This window comes from Netta rufina (assembly GCF_964035555.1).
Source record: "Netta rufina genome assembly, chromosome: 14".
Taxonomy (NCBI): domain Eukaryota; kingdom Metazoa; phylum Chordata; class Aves; order Anseriformes; family Anatidae; genus Netta; species Netta rufina.
The window spans coordinates 10,491,818-10,507,992 of NC_140137.1; the positions used below are offsets into that span (position 1 = coordinate 10,491,818).

At 45.2% G+C, this 16,175-nt stretch overlaps 1 protein-coding gene across 1 annotated transcript in view; it reads left to right on the forward strand.

The window, feature by feature from the left end:
• The first annotated feature begins 1,045 nt into the window (after positions 1 to 1,045).
• ERGIC1 (endoplasmic reticulum-golgi intermediate compartment 1) overlaps positions 1,046 to 16,175 on the forward strand; it is a 57,400-nt gene continuing 42,270 nt past the window's right edge. Inside the window, exon 1 of the mRNA XM_084295095.1 lies at positions 1,046 to 1,142. Coding sequence (XP_084151221.1) covers positions 1,123 to 1,142 — 20 coding nt within the window. The 5' untranslated portion in view covers positions 1,046 to 1,122. The remainder of the gene's footprint in view (positions 1,143 to 16,175) is intronic.

Genomic DNA, 16,175 nt, shown 5'->3' on the forward strand with positions numbered 1-16,175 from the left:
CAACCTGTGGCGCAGGCTGGTACACGGAGCAGTGTGGCACTAGCGATGTGCATTGCATTAAACCCAGCAGGGATGAAGCCAGACAAAAGCATCAGTGCTTCAGGCAACATGGCAAGACAGCAGATCAGAGAGACGCTGGCGATGGGGAAATGTCTTGCCTGCAGAATAGGGAGCTTTTTCATACTTTAAGTTTGTCCTCCTACAAAACTGCAGAAAGATATTCAAGAGAAAGCAAAGAGCCGTGCTGGCACCAAAAGAGTTCACCCAGCGCGTGTCAGCAGGTGCAGCAGCGATGCCAGGGTGCTTCTCCGTCCTTTACGGTCACTTTGAACCCTGACACATCTCTCTGTCTATCACTGCAGCTTTCCTCTGTCCCCAAACATAAGCTGTCATTACTGCGATGCTGAAAGCACAAGAGATGCCTGACAAAACCCACAACACCGCACCCATGTGAGCCGCCACGCTGCGACCCACGTGCCTGGCCGTTCCCACTGGATCATCCAGGGCAGGCCGTGATTTGGATCTTTACATCTATATATATATATTTAATTTTTTTGAGGACTGCTGAGGAGCCGGTGACCTCTCGCAAACACAGATGGTGCCTGTGGAAAGCCAGGGAGTGGGGAGCTAGGCAGGATCACCTCCCTGCAGGACAGGGGCTGTGTGGCAGCGGATCCTAAGGGTGATGAACCCAAGGGTGCAGATCGCAAGGGTTTTGGGTTCCCAAGGGTTTTGGGCTCCCCAGGGTGTTCATCGGGGTGCTACAGCCGCTGAGAGGACCCGGGGAGGCGCTGAGGGAGCCATGAGCACCCCTCACAGCCTCGGGGTGCCTGCGGGGCGCCATGGCGGGGGCTGCCTCGGGGCTGCGGGGCACCGCCAGACCCCGGGGCTCCTCCAGCCCATCGGGGCGGCTTCCTCCGGACCCGGTGGGCATAACCGGGGCCGTCGCCCCCTCGATGCCCGTTAACCCGGCGGCGGAAACGACGGCCGGGCCGGGCCGCCCAATGGGTTGGTGCAGCGCGGCGGCGGGGCCGGCACTTCCTGGGCCTTGCAGCCGGCGGCAGCGGGGCGAGAGCCGGGGCCGGGGGCCCGCAGCTGAGCCCGGCGCCCTCCACCAGCACCATGCCCTTTGACTTCAGGAGGTGAGCACGGCCCGGCCGGGCGGAGCAGGGCATAGGGATAGGGATGGGGATGGAGCCGCCGCCTCCTCCTCCTCCTCCTCCTCCTCTTCTTCTCCCCGCCCGGCCCCGAGGCCTCCCCCGGGTGGGTGAAGCCGGGCGGCTCGTCCCGGGGTAGGGAGGAGCGGCAGGGAGGCGAGAAGTAGGGCTGGGAAGGGACGTGGGAAAGGCAGGCGGGCGGTAATTAGCCTTATATAATGGCGTTGTGCAAAGGGGAGCGGGGCGTGCGGAGTTTCGGGCGCCCCCGGGGGCCGGGGGTGGAGCGGCGGGGGCTGCACGGCCGCAGGCAGCGCCTCGGCCCCTGGGGGGGCTCCTCCTGCAGGGCCCCGGGGCTGGAGCCCTCCTGGTGGGAGCTGCTGAATGCCCAGAGACCCCTCGGGTTATGGTGGAGCAGGAGGAGAAACCATTCGTTTCCCGCTTGACCCTCTCCAGACCCTAAGAGCTATCCAAATCCATGCACGTTGCATGCAAAGTGCAAGGATTTGTACACATTGCATGCAAGGATTTGTACACATTGCATGCAAAGTGCACAGATTTGTACACGTTGCATGCACAGTGCACAGATTTGTACACATTGCATGCAAAGTGCACGGATTTGTACACACTTCATACACATGACGTGCAAAGTGCACAGATTTGTACGCACTGCATGCAAACTGCACAGACTGATGCACTTTGCATGCAGAGTGCACAGATTTGTACACACTTCATGCACACTACATGCAGACTGCACAGATTCATACACATTGCAGGCAAAGTACGTCGATTTGTATGCACTTCATACACACTACATGCAAAGTGCACAGATTCGTACACACTACGTGAAAACTGCTCGGATAAGTCTCACCTAGGTTTCATCAGAACGTTAGGATTTCAATAAGAATACATGAGGTTGGGGGAATTCAGAGGTGTCAGGTGCTTCTTGGTGCTTCACATGTTAAACCATCACGAGCCATCCAAAACCAACCCTGTGAGGTGGCCAGAGAAAACAGCGATAGGGTGTTGTTTTTTAGTTCTCCCAAACAAAAGCTGTGTACTGTGTTTTTGCTGTAATTCTAAATCAGGCCTCTCATTTATACAGGCTAACATGATCTTGTATGTGATCCGTGAGGCACTATTGAACATGGAGGCAGTTGCTTCTGAATGAAAACTTGCTGACGCTGGAAACAGCATCTGCTGGATCATGTGGGATCCGGGTCCCAGAGCCCTGTTTCTGCTTTTGTCTAAAAGTTGGTAGAAAAAATCTTCTCGGCTTTGGAGACATTCTGCCAGCTGCAAGTCCTGTTGCCGTCTGTTTTCAGACTTGTAGAATACACGAACAATGAGGAATCCTGGGTTGTGGCTGTCACTTTATAATAGCAGATACAGAAAGTGTTATTTCTAATGTCTATAAAATGTAATTTTTGTTGGGTCTCAAAATGCACATGTGGAAAACAGGCTCTTAAAGAGTAATCACCCTAAGAGAAAGCACTAGTGATAAACTTCAGAGTGGTACAAAGGCATTGAATAAAAGCTGAGTTTCAGAGGTTGGATTATTGAGTTATAAAAACATAGAGGCATCAGTTCCAGTCTACATTCTAAAGATTCACAGTCCCAAGTAATTTCTATGTCACCAGGTTGGAGGATTCGAAGTAGGCATTTCAAAGCACCTGCTGGTATGATGTAAGCGTACTGAGGTTCATCTTTTCTGCAGAGATGAGACTTCAAAAGGCTGCAGTTGGTATAGCCAAGAACTATGTTTTATTGTACAAAGAGACTGTTGTCATGTGCAACAAACTGCTTTCCTGTTTTAGCAACATGAACAAAGTTCAGGAACAAAATTTTTTCAAAGGTTAGAGACAGTCTTTTTAGCTGATGTGGTTTTTGTTCATTGTGCTGCCAGTGGAACAAAATCTGTTGAGGTTGGAAAATTTTACTGTCGTAGGTAAAGAATGATGCATGCATTAAAGAACTTACAGTTGCTTCCTGACAATGACATAACACACAGCACAATATTCTTAGAGAAAGAAAGTTACCACCTGTAACGTTTCTCAATGAAGAGGTGAAGAGGTTTTTTGTCACGTAAAATGCGAGGATTTTCTTTCAGAGATTTCAATTGGATGTTCCCTTTGCAAGGTACAGCTTGGCACCTTAAAATAATACTTAAATACTTTAAAGTGTGTTACCCTTTTGTATACTTAGAGGGTTGGATTGTTTAAAAAATGTTTTTAAAATGCCCCTACGTATCTTTTAGAGTCCAAAATTTAGAGGTTCAGGTGGAAAGGTATTGTTATTTTCTGGAAGCCACAGGTTTCACCAAAGAAATCTCTATTCTTCAAGTAAAAATCAAAACATTTCCAGCCATTTGACTAAATCTTTTGTATCTCCTAGACTCTAGGTTCAAATTTGTCCAGATTGAAGAACCCAAAGTGCTTAAACCAGTTTCTTGGAAGTTATCTACCAGGTTCAGGGTCTGAGGCATATTGGTTGGTATCAGATGCGGAAATAGTTTGTTTTGTTGCTTGTTCTGTACTTTTTCTGTAAGACGTCTGTGTTCTTGGCTTATCAATGATACTCTTTGCTGATAAAAAGTACATTTAAGTCACAAATAAAAGAATATCTTTTACAGCAAAGTAATTTCAAGTGAATAAATAATTAATTCTGTCCCGAGTAACTTTAGGCCATTAGTAATCCTTAGTACTTGCCTAATGCTTTTCACTTTTTCAAAGCATTTCATGTTCACTAATCTCTACAGTCCTGCTGTGATGTTAGTAAGGAACCAAGCTTTTATTTTCCAGACTGGAGGCTTCGGTACAGGTCTGTTCAGTGCCTGTCATGAGACACCAGCCCTCCTGCGGAACTACTAAATCAGTTTGTATTTCTGGAATGCCCGGTTCCTTCTTAATTTTTAGAACATATTTGGCTGAGAGAGCAAAAGAGGTTTTTGCTTGTTGCATTTCCCCCTGTGTGTTAGAACTTGTGTCGGCAGAGCAGCTTCATACCTATTTGAGGATTTGGAGGTATGCAGCTGGAGCAGAAAGGGTGCTTCCCCCTCAAGCCTTTAAGACTCGGTGTCACCCATGTTTCTGCAGCTTCCCTAGATGTAAAAATCATAATGAGATTAAACTATAAAGCCTGGGTCATCTTGAATGGTGATCGCAGGCCGGGTTTCTCACATGTTGTGTGATCCACTTAGCAGGGAGGCTTAGCTTTGGTGGTGCACAGCAGTGCTGGAACTGAGCCTGCTCTGGTGCTGGGAATTACAGAAGTAAAAATGAAGTGACTCCTGCACACTGGAAGTGGACGTGGCATAGAGAAACGTGGCTCTTGAACCTGGTGGCTTTTCTTGGCAGCTGCCTATTTGCATGAAGGTTCCTGATGGCTTTGTAGCAGCTTCTGAAACTTCGGAACTATTTTGGTAACCATAACTGATTGGACCAGGAGGAACTAAAATAGACCATTCCGAAAGCAAGTTTTTGTTCTAATTGCAGGCAATTCTCAGTTATGTTCTGACCACTGTTTCATGGGCATAGAGCAGCAAATATCTGTGAATCCTCATTGTTATATTCAATTGAACAGTTCAGAATTTATTTCCCACTACAAATCATCATGATGTTTTGATTAGGGTTTTTCTTGTTTTGTTTTTTTTTTTCCTCTTATGGCTTAACAACCTAACTGAAGTACTGTTGTTCACCAGTATGTTATACCTGGATTTTGGGGGTCATGGGAAAGGAACCAGGCTTAGAAAGGATTTTGACTTAAGCGCTAACTTGGAGTGGAAGTTCTTTGTGGCAAGGACTCTTACTCCCTCTGCACAGTACAATGGGGCCCCAGTCTGCTGTTTTTTGCAAGAATAGTAATAATTGATGCATTCTGCATGGGTATTCTGATTCAAATCTAAATAATATATATATATTTATAAATATATATATATATATTTGTTATTTTGGGACACAGGAAGGTCATGGCTTTGTTTCCCTGTAGTCTTTTTTTAAATCAAGTTGTCCAGTCTTAACAGAAGCTGACACACTTTCAACGTGATTGCTTTCAGGAGAGGCAGTATGTTTATGAATGTTTTTAATTTCGACCTGCAAGGTGTGATGGCTAATAGGCAGACTGATGCTCGAGACAGCTGACCTGGCACGGTTGCGAAACTGGCGATACGGCAGCAGCAGGGAGGTCTGCTTGTCCACCTTCGGTTCCCCACCAGATCAGTGAGATCAAACCGGCGGATTGTCGGCGATTTGGAGGCTAAAGAGAAAAACCTTTTTCTGAACTAAGCAGCCCCTTGGACAACGATTTCCCATTCACTTGCAAGCTGAAGGGAAATAGCTTGCTTTTAGTCTTCAGGCTTAAGGAAAGAAGGAGCAAAGCTCTCCTAATCGTACTGTTTGACGGGTTTGTGGGGGTCACGGCTTCAAATCTGAGGGGTTACAGAAAGATTTGGCTTAGATTTTTGGGGAGCTGTTCAGCTTGTGTTTGAACATTTTCCAGTTGTAAAGCAACAATAATGACTAAATGACGTTTTGGCACTGCCTAGCGAGTATCAGATGCCGGTGGAAATGTACATATTTGTTCAGGAGCTTTAATTTGCAGTCTCTTTGTGAAGTCTGAGGCGGTTCAGCTTCCCATCAGACTGCAGCACTCCATCCACCTGTTTGCTCTCTCTCAGCACATTGTTTAACAAGCCACATAAATACATAGTGGTTCCTTTGGCAAAATTACTCACTGAACTTTACAAATGAGCTCGCGGTGTCTGTCCCGCAGAGTGTGTGCAGTGGTGATAGCAGCAGGTATCACCTGCTCTTGGCTGAAACGGCGTGGGGAGGATAAGAAAGGAGAATGAGCAGCCGAGGCCAGCTGGGACGGTTTCTCCGGGTTAGATGCCTTGTGCATGCAGCAGTGGTGTAACAACAAGGTTTGCATGTGCCCTGTCCTAAGTTGTCTGTGGTCATGCTCCTTTCCGCAGCCCTAAACTTTTTGCCACTTGTATAACTCTGTTCAAGATCTTAAATCCTCTATGGGATTTACTTGGTAGCTGACTTCCTAAAGTACATTTCCAACTCGTGGCGTTACACCGTGCTGTGTCGGTTAGATGGGTGCCTCTCTCTCCACTTTGCAGAGACGCACACTTTTGTCTTTAGCCTCTGCAATGCCAGCTGACCGTTTCAGCCCACCTGCTAACTCTACAAGCATATTTCCATAGTGAACTTAACCATGCCTGGCAAGCATGCTCCTCTCGGCGTTGTGCAACGTGCTGGTAAACAAGCCTTCCCAGGGCTATTGCTGCTGCCTTACGTAATGGCCAGGGTTGGTGGTGGTGCCAGGCAGCAGCGTGACTAACTTAAAACAATAGCCCTTTGAGAGCACCTGAAAAATTATTCTGCAGTCGGATGGGCACACGGAGTTGTACAGACAGAGCCTGTTGATGTTTATGCCACCAATAACTGAGTATACAGTGCATGTGTGTAAATATTTCTTCCCAAGTTTCCTTAATCTTTGTCTTAAAATAGAAGTTACCTACTCCAGCTGAGTAAGTACAGGAGCATTAAAGTCTGGCTTTGTAGGAAAGTTTTGAATTGTTCCTTCTGAACTTTAACTGTCCTGCTTTGTTCGTTCGTTGATGACACAGATGCTTTCTTCATGGCATCATAGTTCATTGCTGTAAAAATGACTGAATCACACAGTAAACAGAGTTGAAGCAATCCCATGGAGTGAGAGAAGCTGCACAAGTTGTACAGCTTGTATTTTGAAGAGTGCATGTGTGTTTTTTTAGGTATGTAATTCAAACAGCGGAGGTGGCGAGAAAAGAATAGTCTTGCAACCAAAGAAGAAGTCATCTGTTTTTTTTGTCTTCTATCCAAGCACAAGCTCTGAAGTGTTGTCTAGGTATTCCTGCACCAAGCCAGCTGCCCCTGGAATGGAAAACTTATTCTGCCAAAAAAACTATTAACAACAATCTTGTCGCGATCTACAAAATCTTCTTATACTGAAATATTTGACTATTTCAGTAGTGCTCATGGCAGACACGTACCAGGAAGGACTGCAGTCAGGTGGACAGTGCAGTTGGCTGCATTTGAACTGTGTGTTGGGATGTTGCTCATTTTGCTTCACTTTTTTTTTAAGGATATTTCCAAATTTTGGTGTATATAGTTTAATCCAGAGCAGGTAGAAACACAGAGTGGCTTTTGATACAGGAGGCTTCGAAATGCTGTGTTAATGTAGAACTGGTAACAGGCTTTCAGGCAGTCATGGTTGGTTGGTATTTATTGAATAGTCATGTCCTAAGGCAGATCACTTGCATTCTGAATTGCTGTCCATCTCCACTAAAACACCAGTGCAGCCAGTAATGTAAATATAACTTCGTGATATCAGATAAAGATGTGGTCCCAGAGCCTCATCGATTGATTCCACGTTGCTAAATCAAACGTGAGCAAACTGAACAGGCACCTCAGTCTGGCTGCTGGGTTGTGGCAGGCGATATCTCGACCAACAAGCGCTGGGAAACCCGGTCCCAGCTGCAAGTTGTGGCTCTGGTTTGGGTCTGTGTCGGCCGGGTTTCTGTAGGGGGTGGGATCGATGTGGGGGCTGCTTGAAAACCGAGTCAAAGCCAGGAGCTGCACAGGGAAGCCAGGTGATACTGCTGAGCTGTACTTGCTTGTAGGGAGTGCAGTTACGTGCAGCTGAAAAACAGCACTGAGTTGGTGAGGCATGGACAGGAATTCTTTTAGATTGGGATTTAAATAGAAGAACCTGAACTGGTCACGTCAGGGATTCCCTGCTGATACAGAAAAATCTGCTGTCATGCAGCAGTGTGGACCAGCCTTTATGCTTTTGGGGGAAGCCTTATGAAGCTGGAGCTATTCTTCCCTTTTTTTTAGTGTCCTCTACTTTTTTTTGGCAGAGGTTATTTGTTTTCTTTGTGCAGTTCTGGGGAACGTAGAGGTGCATGGTCCAAATCTCCGATTTGTGGGGTGTCCTAGGGCAGCTGGGGCCTAAACCTTTCGGAAGGTTTAGCGCAAAGGAAAGGTACAAGGGTCTGATGCTACATTCATGTTACAACATCATGTTTCAAGGTGCTCAGCAGTACTGGTCAGAAACAAAGTCTTCATGTTTGGTGATTTCTAGAAAATGTGGGAAGATACCTTACAATTTTTTTCATTTACTTTTTTTTTTTTTTTAACTTTTAAGGATTGCAGCAATTTAATTAGTTTGGGGAGCAGCTATATATGTTTTATCCTGTTCTCTCTTCCTCCATTCTCTCAGATCTCCAGGATATGGTGGTACCACACAGAAATATGATCTTTTACTTTCAGTCTAGTGCAGGGCTGGGTCTCTTTAAATGCCAGTCCCCTTACTTGAACATTTTTATTTCGTGACTCTTTTCCCCTGTTTTGATGAAGCAGAGCATAGTTTGCTCACTTTATTAAAAATACATTTCTCTTTCATCCTTCATTTTGACACCTGCCTCACTGCCTAAGAGGAAATAAAATGCTTGCTGGCAGGACTCCACCATTGAGTATCTGAGATTATAAGTACATTCCTCTTCATAATTATCTTTGAAATATGCTTGAGCCTAATGTTTTATTTTGAAAAAAAATCGTGTTGTACTGCTTCCTCTCTTCCATTCTTTGGTGACATATGAAGTAGTTTACACAATTGGGGTAGCTCAGCAGTAGCGATTGCTACGTGTTCCTGGGCCATAAAGACCAAGCTCCTTACACACACTGAAAGAATAAGAGCACAAAATTTAGCAGATGGTAGACAAAAATACATTGTGCAGGGCAGCACAGTGGAGTGAGGGAGGCTGGCAGAAGGGAGGAACCAGGAGAAATAGCTCCTTCAGTTCAAACAGGAGCGAAATCTAAGCATTTTGTGCCTTCCTTCTGCAAGTGTTGTGAGGGTTCGTAGTCTGTTGTCCTAGAAATAGGACAACAGACTACGAAAGAAATTAGTTTTGCTGTTTTTCTGTTCAAATTCTTTCCTATACAAATCCCATACCTGCCAAGTAGCTAGAAGCCCAGATGACATAATGCCGCAGAAGCGGCCGCCGAGCATACTTCCGAGGTTCTCTCGGCCCCTTTCCCTAAATGTCCAATTACCCAAAGGCTGAATTATATAATGAATGACAGTCCTCGTGGCTAACCTTGTTTTCTCATTCTCAGTACTCCTCCTTGTTTCAGAAACTTCCTCTGTTAGTTTCATTATGTTCTTGGAACTAGAATTAAGAGGGAGGAGCTGGCTGGCAAGGAAACCTATTCCTGCATTTCACTCCTTGGCCTATGAGTGTGGAGAGTCAGCAGGTCAAAAAAAAAAAAAAAAAAAAGAAGGAAAATTGCTGGAGGATTATGCTTTAAAAATGGCGTGATGTGATGTTGGGATGAAATGTAAGTTGTGCAAAATTTGAGAATTCCAGACTTTGCTTGCTTGCAGTATAGATAAGATGGTTAAATCTGTATTAGCTCCTCCACCTCCTTGTCTAGTCCTTTGCATCCCAGAATTGGCTCAAAATAGCTCAGGATTAAGCAGTTTCCAATGTGGTTTTGAAGCCTTGAGAGTTTGTTCGTTAAAGCTCAACTTGTGCAGTATTGGTGTTAATACTTCATTGTGTGTAAATGAGGACTAGCTGATTACTTAATGATGTTTGTATGTTATCTGCTGTTACGCAGGTGTTAATCTTATTAAATGTGTTAATAACAGCTTGGTATTTACAAGTATCAATTTATTAGTCCTGCTTTGAATCTTTATTTGCATCTTGAACTCACATTCAGGGCCCGACTTTGATAGCTGTATATTACATGTTTACTTTCCATGTGTAAACACTTACATTAACAGGATCTTTTTTTTTTTTTTTTGGGTCCCGGTTGAGGAAACCATTCCTAATCAAGGTTGTTCATAAACGTGCACTCTAGGCACAACCCTGTCACTGAACCAAGGCTCGGCTCATACGGTGCACATCACAGTTTGTTTTCATAAAAACATCTTCCTGGAGGTTTCCTTCTGGAGGCTTTCAAAGAAACTGGGACTTTGATCGGTCATACTTTATGCTTTTGCAGAGTTTTTAGTCTGTAGATTTCAACGTGCTTGATGAAAAGCAGGCAGATGTCTCCAGGTGCCTCTCTGCAAAATGAAGAAGCTAAAGAAGAAAGACTTAATTGGCCGGAGGAGAAATTACGCCGTGAGTCAGTGCCGGGAGCAGGACAGAGTTCAGGTCTGTTGGCTCCCACTGCTGCATCCCATCCGTGATCCCAGCCTGTCGCTGTGCCAGAAGCTGTCCTGAGCTGCTCTCTGCACATTATGTTCTCATCTGCCGTCAGACAGGAAACACAGAAATTTCATTTAAACAAAGAATTATCAATCTCAAAATGAAGCGTTCAGAGTCAGCAGTTCCTATTTTCTTCCCCTGCTGCTGACTTCCTGCCATTGTTCTTCTTGGTCTATAAACCAGGGTGATAGATCTCACCTACTCTGCTGGCAGGGTTGGTTCTTTTTATCTGTGCTGGATTGGGTAAGGGCTGAGTGAGCCGTCAGAGGAGGCGCTTGCCTTTGGATGGGCAGGAAAGCAGCCATGAGCTAAAGGAAGGATTTTGGAAAGAATTCTTGAACTAATATTTCCCCCTAAAAACTGAAAAATTAATGCTTCCTATATATGTGTAGAAGAAGGTGTTAGGATAAGGCATCTGTCAATTTCCTATTGACTGTTCCAGGGTGGATTTACTGGTATGTATAAATTCTTTGTTTGACAGATCTGTAGAATAAAATTCTGGATTTATGTCCAGAACAAACAGCTACAGTGAAGGCCGTAAGGAGCTGAAAAGCCTAGGCAGCTGGAAGTCACTGCTTTTTTTTAGAGTCAGGTAAGAAAGATGTGCTTCAAGAGAAGCTTTCCCAATTAAAATTGAAATAAAATCAACCAAGCAATTTAGTTCTGACAGAAATTCTACTTCCTAAACCTTGTAATTTGATTTCCATGTTCTTTCACACGTTCCTGAGAGGAATTGGACCCTCTTTATTCTGACATTATCTAGGAGGGAATACAACACATCAGGTGGGTTCCTTCTCTGTGTCGTTTAGGGGTCCCTAGGTCCATCAGAGATGACAGCTACTCTCAGCTCATGCTTTCCCAACATAGTGATTCGCTCCAAACTGCTGGTCAGGCCAGGTCTGACTTTTTTGTGTTGCAGCTCTCAGACACCCGATGTGCACAATCCTGCCCGCAACGATCGCTGAGCTGTGCTGTGTCACCTGTCCAGCCGTCTGCTCGTCCCTGTCCTCTCGCCCACGCCAGCCTAATGACGTCTGAGCCCTATCTGGGTCAGTAGGCAGAGGGGAGTCTTCCCCGCTCGTTCCTTTATCACCATTGTCCCAGGTACTCGCAGTTCTCTGGGGCCATCTTCTTTGCTATTGTGATTATTTCAGACATTCTGTCATTAGGTGCTTGGAACAGGGTAATTGGTCCTTAAGGCCACCTCGCATATCCTCAGAGTCAGCCTGCTGTTATGCTGTTGAATAAAATCAATTTAACAAGTAAAGGGAATAATCTTTTTCTCTCTGGTCATGGTCACAGTAGTTGCAGGTATGGTTTTAACAACGGTGAATGGTAGCAGTTCCCGTCCCCCCCCAGCTTCAAGTGGATGACTGGGATTTTATTTTTAAGTAGATTTTTTTTCGTTAATCAAAAGAGCATTATGTGTGCAAACCTGCCTGGCTGTGCTGTTTGTTCTACCTTGACATTTCACTCAGCCTGAACAGTCACATTGAAAACTAAATTGGTGTTTTTGGATTTGTTCATTATACAAAAGTAACAGCTGTGCTTTTAAGGATCTTTCTGTGCGATGTGCTTCGTAGGAAAGAACAAAGCCGGAAAGGTACGCTCCGTGTTCGAGGGACCTGCCTGTGTTTGGTGGAGTAAAGGCGTATGTATTAGCCTGCTTGTTTTTATTTGCAGTTAAATGGCCTCTGAAGAGGTTAAAAGCTAGCAAGCCAGGGTTGAATGCCTGGCAGCTTGTGTTGTTCTGCTGGCATTGCCTGCCTGCTCTTACTGCCTGGTGTTCAAAAGCTGTTAAAGCAGCTTTATTGACAAGCAGGGATGAATTGTCCCAAAGCCATTATTTGAGAGCAGTGACCCAAGGAAATGGAGAAATGGTTGCTGCCTGTTAAACAGCTTTTTTTTTTTTTTCTTTTTTTTTTTGAATCACTCTTAGATGAGTGATTTTTTTGTTGTTGTTGTTTTGGTTAAAAATCTTTTCTTCTTCTGGTAGCCCTGGAGTATTCTGAATGCCTTCCTAGTTTCTGTCTGTCATCTTTCTGTCTTTCTGTCTCCATTAAAGAAGCGCTGAGGTGTCATGTTCTGGGGCAGCGATTTCTTCCCTTCTCCATCTAGTGGCTACAGCCTGAGAGTCTGTTTTCCTTCCTACTTGTGTTGTTGAATATCAGGAGATGGATGAGGGTTGCCAGTTACTGGATGTTTTGGTGGGTACTTTCTGTAATCTAGCACCAAGTTGCTTTGTGAGACTTCTACTACATCGGTGAGCACAGACCCCACGGCATCTCGAGCTGCTGGAGAGGTAGGTTTTCACTTAGGTGATCTGTACACCTGGTTTGTAGGCTTTGGTTAGGTAACGGACATCTCCTTGCCCAAGCAGCCACATATCACACAGATACAAATGCGCCTTGACACCAAACAGCATGCTTTTGGTGGGAAGGTTTCTCTAGAAATGCCACTGGGGACTGAAAGAAGGGTGTTTCCCTTCTGCCATTAGTCTCCAGCCTGAATGATCTTGCTCTGACAACAGCGTGTTTGTAGCTTTGTTTTGATTCTGTGAATGCACATAGAAGGCATCCAGCGTGGCCTCTGTATTGCTATTTTTTCCTTCTGCCTCCAAGCTACCCTGATGGTGGTGGTGCAGAAAGAGGCTTCAGAGACAAACACGGTGACTAAATTCTAAGCTCCCCTTCGCAATGCCAACCTCCACTAACATTTTCCTGGGGAGAGAGAGTAGGGTCTGGTTGCGCACGGTTGTCTTTGAATGTCAGAAGGACTTAATCCAACTTACATTTATAATGACTGAGTTTCTTCCTGCATCCCGTGTCCTCCTTAGAAATGATAAATCATTTCATGCAAAGCGTATTGCAGGGTTCTAAGCTGTAAGTGGTATCCCTGGTAAGAGCCTTAATAGCAGCAGGTACTGAGTGAATCATAGTCCGTGAACTCTTCCCGTCTCCAGGGATGCTTCTCCCAGAGGTGGGAGCAGCAGTAATGAGAGGAAGGCAAGTTGTGCAGTCAGCTTTGCTGCGGGCTGCTTGAAAACTCCTGGGGGCCACTGTTCCAGCTCATCCCGTGTGCACTTAAACGTGGCTCCTGGAGCGGGGTCGAGGTTGCTCATTCTCCTCTCCTCACTTCACACCTGCCTTGGTTTCCTGAACTGCTAATGCAGCTCTTCTGTCGTGAAATGACAAACTTAAAAATAGACGCGGCCGCACAGATCTTGTGGGAAGAGCTGGCTGTGTGTCTTTGTGCATCAGGCTTAGAGCTCCTGTGAGGAGCAGAATGAAGGTGACTGAACCAAGCGTCTCCGTGCTCTGAATCATATGCCTGTACCACGACGATAAAACAGAAGTGTTTGAGAAGGCAGATAGGTAAGCAGCAAGAGGAGGAATAAAAGCATGCGGAGAGTGACGAATCCCAAGGTTATGTCCCTGTCTCCAGGGGGAGTTAATCCTTCTAAGAGTTAAGGATGATTTGTCTCTGCTATGGCATCTGAATAAAAATGTGAGTTGGCTGAATTCGCTGATGTCTGCATGAAGTAATTAAAGAGCATAGTGTAATTCAGAAGGATGTGGCCTAGAAATGAATTTATTTAGAATGTTGTCTAAATATAGATGTAGGATGTCTAGCTGCTTACCAAGAAAAGATACTCGATGTTTTCTAACCTGATACCAGGTGGAGCTGCCTTGGGATGCCTGCTACTGAGGATGAAGTGGATGCTGGGGTGGATTTGGCTGTCCAAGGTTGTTTGACAGCTGCGTTGCTCCTTGAGGCCCTCCCATGGTGTAGGCAGATTTCATGAAGCGCAGTCTGCGGTGGTTGTTCCAAGTGATGTTCCTAGCGTGTTCCTAGAAATTCCCCGTGTGGCAGTTGTCCTACCCATCTGGAAAAAGGCAGTAGGATCAACAAATAGAGCGCCTTATCTTTTGAGGAAAAACTCTTTTTTTTATGAGTTTGTTAGTGTGTAATCTGCATGAGATACCTCTCTCTGTATTTCTTGAATGTAAGTACAGTGTGTAACGGTAGAAGTTGTCCCTTCCACATTGTAACTCCGTTTGCTGGGCAGTACGTAATGAATGGACTGTGTGAGGAACAGGCAAGCTTTGTTGTGTTAGTCAGGAATTGGCGTGTGTGTGGAGAAACACTGACATCAGGCCTTCTTGGATCGCTTTTACTTGAGGCCTGCAGCCACACTGATTCACTTCTCTTTGGTTTGCAAGAAGGACTTGACAAATAGGAAAAAAAAACAGCAGTGGTATTGCATTTGGAGATATCTCCTGTTCGTAGGAGCTGTGCTACTTGCTGTTGAATTGGGTAAGGGCATTACCAGCACGTGGGCAGAAGTACAAGGGGAAATAAGTTTTGAAAACTCTGACAAATCTATATTCCCCTGTGTAGTGGCAAGGGAACATTTCTTGTGTGAAATAGTTCTTCAAATACCAGCCTAATCTTGTTCTACTTCACTTCAGGACAAAAATCCTGTCTGTGTGTGTCACAGATGTCCTGCCTTTCTCTTTTTCAGCCTGCAGCCCCTCTGTTTCTCCAAGCAGTGATGTTTATTGCCAAGAAAGAACCAGCTGAGGATGGAGTTCTTATTGACCCTAAAAGCCCCTTGGGACAGTTCAGGCTGCAAGACTTCACCAGTGGGCTCTTTTTAACCTTTTTTTTTTTTCCTTAAAAACCTTAGGGAGATCTCCCCCACACCCTTTATTTGGGAGATGTTGTTGTATCTGATGGATTTTGATGCTCCCTGCTCACACTGAATGAGTCCTTCTTGTTGTGCTTTACCCTGACAGGCAGCTGGGCATCACCTAGCCGCTCATTCTCTTTCCCCAGGTGGAATAGGGGACAGAAGTGGAAAGGTAAAAGTGACAGAACTCACGGGATGAGGTAAAGCAAAAGCCGCTTGCACAAGCGAAGCAAAACAAGGAATCCATTCACCACGTCCCACCATCAGGCAGGTGTGCAGCCACTCCCAGGAAAGCAGGGCTCAGCATGCATAATGGGTTCTTGGGAAGGCAAACGTCACTCCAAACATCCCCCCTTCCTTCTGCTTTACTCCGGTTCTATCTTTGGCCAGTCTGAGCCATCTGTCCTGGCTCTGTCCCCTCCCAGCTCCTTGTGCACCCCCGTCTCCTTGCTGGGGAGGAGCACGAGGAGCTGAAAATTCCCCGGCTCTGTGTAAGCACTGCTCTGCAATAACTGAAACATTAGTGTGTTATCACTGCTGTTTTCATCAGAAATCCAAAACAGATAAAACAGAAATCCAAAAAATATGAGCCTCTACAAAGAAAATTAACTCTATCCCAGCCAAAACCATGACACATTTTTAGCAGTGGGCCTACAATATGCAGCATGCTGGAATATTAACTCCGGCTCTGCAGTTCTTCAGACTTCTTATTGTAGTAAAATGAGGATCTTTATACTATTTTCAGAGTTATTTTTCTGTATCTGTACTCAGTAGCCTCTTTGTCCAGTTTAGTCATATCTGCTGTAGAATCACAGAATGTTCGGGACTGGGAGGGACCTTGAGGGATCTAGTCCAATCCCCCAATCTTTGAATCTTTGGTTTCTCAGTAAACTTAATAGTGAAGTTACATTTCTGCTTTTAGATGTGTGGTACTTGGCAGATCACTTCAAGTAGAGTTATTAGTTAATGAAGCAAATTGGTTCAATAGTACCACATCATCTTTTTTTTCAAACAGACATCAAAGCTACTGATGCATAGTAAAATCAAGGTAGTTTTTCAC